Below are 10,236 nucleotides of genomic sequence, written 5' to 3'. Positions count from 1 at the left end.
TGGCCGTAGTGACAACATTTGGGGTATGTTTGTCTACACGAACCAACTGTAAGCCCTCCTGAGAGGCGATTGTGGCTGCGAAGGAAACCATCACGATGGGTAAAGTTGATGCAGAGGTAATTGAAAAGAATAAGTGAGAAGGAGAGGAAGTAAAGAAGTACAGAAACAACAGGCTGGGTAAAGAAAAGAGAGAAAAAGAAAAACAACGGTAAAAATATTATGAGGAAGGAAGGAAAGTAGAAAGGTAGGAGCGGTCGACAGGTTCATGCAAATTGGATACTGGCAGTCAATCTAGTCACGCCAATGGCCAGGCCTGAGACAAGTGAGATTTGCCTCAAGAAGAGCCTAGCTTCACCTTAGCCAGAAAGCTGCAGAGAGAAGTTGCTTAATGGGAATTTTGATTATGAGCGAGCCCCTCGTAGTGAATGTCTGTCTGAAGATGGGTGCTCGCTGCCATCACTGAGAAAGATGTTGCTTTGCTCATAGGCTGGTGGTGTAGCTGTTATCAGGGTCAAATGTTTCTTTGCTGTTCTCAGGTTTAAGATTCAATTCTTTCAACATCGTTCACTTGGGTAAGTACCACTTGAGTAAACTACTTTGAACCCAGAATCTTGATGATGTTCCTGAGCTCAATTGGCAGGGAGATCGATCGGCCCTGTGTCCATAGGTCTTACCAGCTACTGGGCGCTCGAGCTATATTTCCGCTTTCTGATATTGGGTGTGATGTAGTGCCACCTCTGAGATGAATGGAACGATTAGAAACTCACTGTTACTTGGAACACAATCCAAGATGCACGCTTAAGATTTGTATGTATCCTTTGACATTCGTGGGATATCGACCGTTTTGGGACCAGGCCCTATCTACTCTAACGGACTCAAACATGTACATTGCAAGAAGAAAGAAAGAAAGAAAAAATCGACCCCAAAAAAAGAACAATGCTCCAAACCATTCCCTTTCTTTTCTCCAAATCCAAACGTCCATCGTATCCGGTTGCCTCGGCCAGGACTCAGCACAGCTGACCTCCTAGTCCGGAAGCGCCATCATCCGCATCAAGTACAGAATTTTTGTTTTTCAACTTTTTTTTCCTGTGCTTTTTTGTTTCGTTTCTCGACAGATATCCCATGATGTCAGTTGCTGTTGTTTGATAGTCAGTGACTGAGGGGTAGCAGGAAGCGTAGCCCTCTCAAAGTCAAACTAGACAGAGGCGAGATCACCAGAAGCCAGCAGCACGGCGACCGTGGCGACGGGGGTGGTAGACGGCCTCCCGCTTCTCCTCGGCGCGCTTGGCCACAGTGCTGGGAGTAGCCGCGGGCCTTACAGAAACCGTCTGAGTGAGGACTTGGGTCACGGCGCAAGACGTGACATTCTGGGTTACTGTGACTGTGACGGCAGGGGGGCAGTTGGCGCCGCCCTCCTCTCCGACGCTGCCGCCGTTGCCACCGCCGTTGCCACCGCCGACACCGGCGCTGGGGAGGGCGGACTGGACGGTGGTCGCGGGCGCAGAGGCAGAAGCCTGGGGGACGGTCATCGTAACCACGCCAGTCATATCGCCGACAGTAACAGTTACGACGGATACAACAGGTCCAGCGGGCTTGGTGTTCGTGGGAGAAGGAGGAGCCTCAGTGACAAAAATGGTAGTGACTCTGGGAGGAGCTCCAGGAGTCTCGGCGGGCAGGGTGCTGGTTAGAGCGGAGGTCTTGGCCGGGGCGGTGCCGGAAGGACCTGCGGTGGGCTGAATCGTGATTGTGACGAGGCTGACGCGCGGAGTACCAGATGGAGGAGCAAGAGTCATGGTAATGACTGAGGTGATGGGCTCGATGGGCTTCTGGACCTGAGAGGCGGAAGCAGACTCGGAAGCAACGGGAGGGACACCAGCGGAGCGGGTCACTAGGATGGTCGAGACCACGGGTTGTTGAGCAGGAATCGTCGAGACAACAGCCGAAGTGATAGCAGAGCCCTCCGCCCCGGCCGAGCCTTCAATGGTTCTAGTAACAAAAATGGTAGTCACAACCGGTTCCTGAGCAGGAAGAGTAGTTACGACAGCAGAGGTGATAGCGGAGCCAACAGCCTGAGAAGCAGAAGCGGAAGCCTCAAGGGTCTTGGTCAAAATGACGGTCGACACGACAGGCTCCTTAGCTGGCAAAGTCGTGACAACGGCCGAGGTAATTGCAGAGCCCTCAGCGCCCGCAGAACCTTCAATTGTTTTCGTGATATAAACAGTTGTTATTTTCTGAGACTCAGCAGGAAGAGTCGTGACAACAGCAGAGGTGGTGATGACCTTGGAGGCAGCGGGGACATCTGCAGAGCTAGCGATAGCATCGGCGGAGCTGACGGCCTCAGAAGCAGCGGGAACATCGGCAGATCTGGTCAGATAGATCGTGGAAACCACGGGTGCCTGAGAGGGGAGAGTAGTCACTACCGCAGAAGTAACAGCAGAGCCTTCAACGCCAGCCGAGCCCTCAAGTGTTCTAGTCACATAGATTGTAGACACTACGGGTCCTTGAGCGGGAAGAGTAGTCACTACCGCAGATGTGGCGGCTTCGGAGGCAGGGTTGTCCAGTGTCTTGGTGATAAAGACAGTCGAGACGATGGGTTCGTCTCCATTTTCGTTCGGAATGGTGGTGACAACGGCAGAGGTTGTAACGACCTTGGAAGCAGGAGGAACATCTGCAGAGCTAGCGATAGCGTCGACGGAGCTGACGGCTTCAGAAGCGACGGGGGGGACGCCGGCGGAGCGGGTAACAAGAATAGTCGAGACTACGGGCTCGCCAGCGGGAAGAGTAGTGACGACCGCCGAGGTCACAGCGGAGCCTTCAGCGCCGGCCGATCCTTCAATTGTTCTGGTCACGAAGATTGTGGACACAATGGGCTCGGGGACAAAGGTGGATACTACTGCTGAGGTGATAGCAGAGCCAACGGCCTCGGAAGCAGAACCCTCAATTGTTTTCGTAATGTATACCGTACTGACACGAGGGGGCTGGCCAGACTCTCCCGGAATGGTGGTAACGACTGCAGAGGTTGTGACGACGGAGCTGGCAACAGCATCGACGGAGCTGACGGCCTCGGAAGCAGCCGGGGGAACGCCGGTGGCCACGGCAGAAGTCTCAGGGACGGCGGGCGTAGCGGCAGGAGGAGCTCCAGGGGTCGCGGTCAAGGTCACAAAGCTAACGCCACCAGTGCCGACGGTAGCACCTGCATCAGGGGGCAAGGTGGTTGTGGTGATGATGGAGCCGCCATCGTCAATGCCAGAAACAACACCGCCGCTAGGGAGGACGACAGTCTGGGTCACAGTGACGGGAACCGAAACTGTAACGGTGGCAGTCTTCGCAGCGTTCTGGCAAGCAATGAGTTGAGTCTGGCACTGGGTCACCTGGAAGTTCTTTCCGGCGATGCTCTGGCACTGGGTGAACTGCATGTTACAGGCAGCAGAGCAGGCAGACTGGAACTGGCCGAACTGGCGGCCGCCGACCCTGAAACCTCCACGCTCACCAGACTTGACGGCTGGGGGCGCACCACCGAGAGCCGAGAGGAACTGGAAGAAGGTAGTCTGGGAGATGATGATGACCTGCGGCTGTTGGATGACCGTGACTGGGGACGCAGTGACGGTTCTTCCCGTTGTAATAACGTCGGTAATGGTAACATTGTTGGAGTCCTTCGTGGTGACAGTCGCGACCTCGGTCAGAGTAGTGACACTGGGGACGGAGGGGATGGTCGTGTTCAGGAAGATGCCCGTTGGCGCGCTGGGAAGGGCACTGCCGGTGCCAGTGACAACGGGGGCTGGAGAGTTGGAGATGCTCGTGAAGATGGGCTCGGGTGCAACATCCTGTCGCTTAGCCTGACGCGCGAGACCAAGCTCGGCGAGGAGACAGACGAGAACGGCGGGTTTGAGCAACATGATGAAGGATCGTAGAGGCTCGTTTGCGTGTAGCGGTTTGCCAAGTGTTTGGAAGTTGGATCTGGTTGGGTTTGGTTTTCAAGGAATGGACAGAAGCAAGGCCCTTCAAGGGTAGAATGGGCGACTAGCACCGTGAAGAGAATGACAGGAAGTTCAAAAGAACGGGAAAAAAAAAAAGAAAGAAACTGGCAAGAATGCACGAAAGGATAGAGAGCTGAAGCTGCTGAAGCAAGAAAGAAGTCCATCCCAGAGACGGGAAACGCAGCCGTCTTTAAAAGCATTCATCCTTTACGCCGAAAGGAGGCTCACACACACACACTCTCTCTCTCTCTCTATGCCAAGGACCACACCCTTCGATAGATCGGATACGCCTCCTGAACCAAGCCTCCTAGCCTCCAGTGGGACGGCTTGAGCATCACTTTGGGTTAGCCATCGTGAGACGTTCGGGCAGATAGCGGGCTGGCGGCGGGGCCAGGGTAGGGGGATGAGCTTATCGTCGTCTGGTGTTTACGATTACAAGAGAGGGGTGGTGGAGGAGGGTGGAGGAGGACACCGGGGGTGCGAACGGAGGTTTTGCCCTGGCAGGATTACCAAGAGACTGGGAGGAGCAGGTTAGCCAGTAGCGTCCATCAGTGTTTCCCACAAAGTCGAAGTGAAGGGCTGAGAGAGGCGCTAGTTGTTGGAATAACGGGGGCGATGGAGGAGATCCAAGGGTGACGGGGTATAGACCTCAACGTCTGTGGGTTCGCTTGACGGAGTAGAGTGCGTAAACGGGCTGGTAAAGCCGGTGTTATGGCCTATATCAGACTTAAGAAAATACGCGTCTGCGTTGCACTTGCTGCCATTTTGAAGCGGAGCTCAATAACTGAGTTCATGGGATGATGATGCGATATGTAGAATGCAACAGTAGATTCGAGTTCCAAGAGCAAGCATGACGACTTCGTCCGTGGCATGGAAGGCATTGTAAACTTTGCTACTGATCTACCCGTAGCGTTCCCGCGAGATCGACGACCATTGGCGATCCTCTTTCCTGCCGTTCAATTTCATCCCCTTTTTTTCTCTCTCTTCTCTAAAGCGTTCTGTACAAAAAGCTCTAGGCAAACGAGGCTATCCCCGACAGTTGAACAAGGCAAGTAAACTCCCCGCTTAGTCCAAGGAAACGGTGGAAGGTGTGGACATGGCGGGAAAGATGGAAGAAATGGATTCAGGAAAAAACAACCAGGAACAAGAACTTGCTTGTTCAGGGGAGCCGCTTGAACGTCTGAATTTGTGAGCCAATCGCAACAAGCTTGAAAAAAGGCTCTGCTAATGCTGCATAGCCGTTCAAGGTGCCGGCCTGGGGCAAGAGATAATGAATGGAGGCTCAGGGGCAGCGTTGTGGAGGAATTGAGGTTCACTTTGAGTGCCCAGAAGAAGGGGGATGGATGGAAAGAAAAAAACGGCCCCCTTTAGTGCAAGACGACTTAGAATGGACGTCGGGATGTCGCCGGGAGAGAAGGTGCATGATTTTGACGGGGGTAGTGAGGATCAATCGGACGTCGCCGCAAATGTCATCGGAGAATAACAACCAATCGGGATGTATCGTTTCCCCATTCGTGATTATATAATGGGCGGCTACGCCCCACTTGGTGAGTTTGAAGATGCCAGCACCGTCTCCTGGCTCCCTTCCTGCCCTTTTCATCCCAAGCATGGGTTCGGCCCCTTACCCCTGGCCGTTCCTGTTTCAGCTGATCTTCCAAAGGGGAAACTCAGCCTCGTCCAAACTCCCTCTTTTGTACGTAGTCCCTCGTAGTTTTCCACCTGAAGAGTGCCATGGAAAAACGTCAAGTTTCCTTGTCTCCGTTCTTTCTGGCCTTGTCGACCTTCATATCCACTTTAACGGCCCACGCTTCTCGATTTTTTTTCACCGATAACCCCAGATCACGTGGTGTTCACCTTCCGTTTCTGTGACTGCGGACTTTCTCGGCCGGCCGTTTTCGAAGACTGCCTTCTCGCCATTCCACTCACACACGAACCAGATTCTTCCATCTGATGTCATGCCATCTATTCCCCTGGTCCTTGTACCCCTGCGCCGGTTTCAAAAAGGCTAATTGCAGGAGTTGTCTTTCGTGCAGATTTGGTACCATTGTGGACTCAACGCCACAGGTCCTTGCCTTCCGCTGTGATTTCTCCGAAGCCACAAGATCAAACTGTCGAATAGCACAGTGGTATGCCTGTGAAACCATCAAGAGAGAGCACTCCAATGGCCAACTGCTTGCTCATGTCTCTCTTCTATTGTCAAAATGGCTCATTACGCCACATGTCTAGAGACGTGGATCACTGCAACCTCTTGCTAACCCCTATCCAATCCCCTTTTAGGCGAGACTCGTCTACTCCCTTCCTCGACTGCCTGCATCTCTCTTATGATCACCATGATAATCTTATGATCCGCAATACGTCAGTGAATAAGGTCTGGCTTGTGCGACCCATGCGGGAGATCGCATGCCTGCTCCACACACGGGGTTTCGACCGTCTTCCCTTGCTTAAACAATTGATTGTTTAAAATTACAAAAGGGGCCAACAGACCTTTGGATGAGACTGCCGTTGTAGCATCATCCCAGGAATAGTATGTAGTTCACCAACACCATAGACACTTCATCGGCTTCTATGAGGCGGTCCGCGAATCCTTCTCTTGGCCTTTCTCGCGCCCATTCCGTTATGAATGACTGGATATTTCTTTTTTTGTGGTCGCAGCAGTCCAGCGATCCTTGGCAGGTACCCATACGTGGAGCAGTCGTTCTCTGATCTACCCAAATTCGGTAGTTCGATCGTTCTGCAACCTGTCAAGTTGTCTAGTCATAGAAGTGCTTGCATAAGGCAAAACCTAACGGCTTTTCTTTGATACTACATTCTTTCCCCATAAAGTCGTTGCCCAATCTCCTGACAGACCGAAACTATAGAGTGTGAATGACACAGAGCGTAGCATAGGTCACAGATGCTGGGTCTCATGTCATCTCCTGTCTTGCCGGCAAGTCCGCGCCACGACCGCCAGCGCTAGGCCTAGGTGTCCCTAGCCAAGATCTTCCGCATAGCTTGGATGAACCACACTGGAGCTTCGGAGAAACTCTGCTACGTTTGAACTTGCAGATTCCCTGTTCAATATCAGCAGCAGTAGCAGCGAATAGCAGCATCCATGACAAACAGACTAAACTGATGGTGTAACGGGGGAGCACCGCCTCGAAAAGGTCTCCCCCTCATGTGTCGTTTTCACCCAAGCTTGTGGAAACGAGCAGTGGCGCCTAGTCCAAACGTCATGCGACAGCCACTGTCAGATTTAACACCACGAGACGTTGTCTAGACCCTGAGATCAGCGTCGAGGCTACCAACTTAGCAGGGAAGCCACCCTCGGGTTCCATACTCTTACGCTCCCCAGACTTCACGCTGTTACCACTACTCGGGGTGTTTGGAGAGAAACAGCATGAACTAAGGGTCAGGGTAAGGCTGCGCCCACGGTCGATCGGGTCTAGAATCACAGGATCCGGAGTTGCGGATAGGTGAGGGGATTTTGAATGGCACAGCCGGCTTCAATTGCATCACCCATCCCTCCCCGTTCCACCCAACACGTCATTAGAGACCAATGGCAATTGGATGGGATCATAGACATGCGGCATCTAGTATTCTGTCACTCGTCAGATTCAAGTCTAATACAAGCCACAGTCGGTGACTGGAAATCGCTCGTCTCGCCAAGTATCTGAGGGTGAGATGTTCTGTAAGAGCCTGTGTAAGAGCCTGGCAATGAGCTGATCAGTCACTTCAGCTCATTCAAGTCGTGTAAGACTGCCTCCATTCTCTCAGGGTGACATTTGAGCCTTCGTGTGGTGAGAGATAGACATGGCATCCCCTGCCAGCGGCGGGCGCAGCTAGACTGCGCTCACGACGGGCTGTTACGGAAAAGCCCACCCGCTGGAAGAGGAACCGTGGATACACACTGGCGAACCCGAATCGCAAATTTAGTCGCTGAGAGATACCAGACTAGACCCATGATCCGATGGCTGGTTTGATAAAAGTGGTTCATCGTGTAGACTGTTTTACACTCATTAGCAGTTCGAACATCAACCATGTTGTCTGGGTGCTGTTTGAGTAAGTTTAGATAACACTGCCTCTCGATGATTCTAAAACTCAAACGATTGACTCATTAGAATGGGTTTTACAGTGAATGTGAGCTATTTACGTTGGAAGTAAGTTAAACGGAGATTCATGACTGTTTTGCTGAGCGGTATCCCGAGCCAGCACGAAATGCCGTGAGTTGCCTCGCCTCTGCTAGGTCATCCCTTAACCGCTTACGTGTCTAAACACTAGAAATAAGTCTCCAAGGGCCAATACTAGCACCTAACAGACGGAGAGCTCTTCTGGTAGAGAGCTCAGTTGATGATCCTTTTCTATTTCAGTCTCGACTCCTGAATCAGAGGCGTTAGAGGCTGGTCTGAAAGCTGCTGCTGTGCGAGTGAGTCCTTATGAGAACGTAAAGAGAAACAGAGTCACAGAAAGACTTCCGTGAACATCTCAGTCTAGCTCAGGAAAATAATTTGTCAGGTAGACAATTAGAACTCTATGCTTAAAATCATATCTATAATGATGCTACTTCCTCCACCACGTACTATTATCCGACTCTGGTTGCAGGTGATGACAAAGATGCGTAAAACAATCTTGATAATAATGTTACCCCCTTTTTTTTTTTTGGATTCTTTAGTGTGTTTTTGATAACTATATTGGCTATTCAATCTTCTCATCCCGACTTACACGATGTGCTCAGACAGACCGTTCTCCACTGCAACCTGCGGGTCCTGCATGAGCTCTGCGCAGGCCGCAAGTCACAACGCAAAACGCGATCCACTATCCTCGATAGTCTAGTGGTGAGGATATCGGCTTGTCATTTAACGATTCGCCGGGGACCGGGGTTCAATTCCCCGTCGAGGAGTTTCTCTTTTGCCTTTTTTGCGGTGGTTTAGCAAGCCAGAGCCATACAACCGATAGGTATGCTCCTCAAAGAGCCAGAATTCCTGCACAATGTTTGTCGTCTCAAATGATCACCTAATGTAAACCACCATACACACCACAATGAGCGATGTTGACAAATTGCCATGAGGTGTACGTTTGAGTGACAAGTTTCTTCCAGCCCGGTGCGATATTGGAGTCGATAAAGTTGAGCGAGAGTCTACTCCCACGTTTGAGAAAATCAGAACCGGTGAAAGGTTGCGATCGGCGACATACTGATTTTCACCATTTGCCTGGTATTCTCTCTGAGCCTGTCATGGTGTTCATGTCAGTCGGGGGAGGATAACATGCATGCTAAGCCACCGATATTGATCTCACAGCTCGGGCCTTGCCATAGTTCATGTGATCAATAGACCAGAAGCAGCCTGAGCTAAATCTTTTCCACTTATGTGACCCGGTTCCTTTCCTTGATACGAGCATGATCGCGCTTGCTTGAAGAAGATTCACGACATCCTAAGGCCGTGTGCAACACCTAAGCGCGATATAAGACCTGATGATACTTGTAGTTTGGCCGTAAGTAGACGGCTAGCTACTATGCATATTCTGGAAGTCTATAAGTTACTTTTCTCACTCTCGACACCGTCATCATGGTCGCTTGAATGTGAGCAGCGATTTCGCCGATCCCGCTCGGCCATAAGCTTCCTTCGTGTTATGTGATAGGGCCGGTCACAGTAGGGCGGGGCAGTCTGGAAAACTTTTGCAGCACATCATTTTATGAAGTTGCCTGAAGGGTGTGGAAGTCTCGGTATGTAGTGGGACATGGCAACGTTTCCAACCTCCTCTTTCTGTACCACTTTCGACAATGTCACACTAGTTTGTGGGCGAATCTGGCGACATGTCCAAGACCGGAATGTCCAGTCATTAGGGAAATGAATAATACAAGGTGAGGCTATTGCCCCATCTGAGGATAAGCTGTCCTAGCTGGTTCAACTTTTGAACAAGCATAGGCTCGAAAGATGCTTCACTAGGTAGTGCCGCATTGGTCGGGCTTGTTTCTACTTCTGGTGACCTACTGGCCTTGAAGATCGTCTTAGTGACCGTGCTTACTTGTTTACTTCGGTGCCTGAGTTATCGACAACCTGTTTTTTTACGGTGTTGACACCATTTGACCAAATTTAACTATCTTATCAACCTAACACCGCCGTCGAATTATTTGAACTTAAGGCAGAGGCGACGGCGGTGAAGCCAATTGCAATTGATGATACTTTTATGGTATCAGGAGATCATCTCGAGAGATGTGTATGATAGCTGGCATCTATGAATAAGAATTCGACGTCGACCCTTTAATAGTGCTCTTTTGGAAGGG

General features: G+C 51.3%; 1 protein-coding gene across 1 annotated transcript; it reads right to left on the bottom strand.

Moving 5' to 3' along the window:
* Positions 1–1,211: 1,211 nt before the first annotated feature.
* CTRU02_200545 (uncharacterized protein) lies at positions 1,212–3,896 on the bottom strand (the record flags this gene model as incomplete). The annotated part of the gene is made up of 1 exon (XM_036718553.1): positions 1,212–3,896. The coding sequence occupies one exon, from the start codon at positions 3,894–3,896 to the stop codon at positions 1,212–1,214; it is 2,685 nt and encodes an 894-aa protein (XP_036589553.1).
* Positions 3,897–10,236: the final 6,340 nt, after the last annotated feature.

Source organism: Colletotrichum truncatum (assembly GCF_014235925.2).
Source record: "Colletotrichum truncatum strain CMES1059 chromosome Unknown Contig_0001, whole genome shotgun sequence".
NCBI lineage: Eukaryota > Fungi > Ascomycota > Sordariomycetes > Glomerellales > Glomerellaceae > Colletotrichum > Colletotrichum truncatum.
This window is presented reverse-complemented; position numbering and strand designations above follow the sequence as displayed.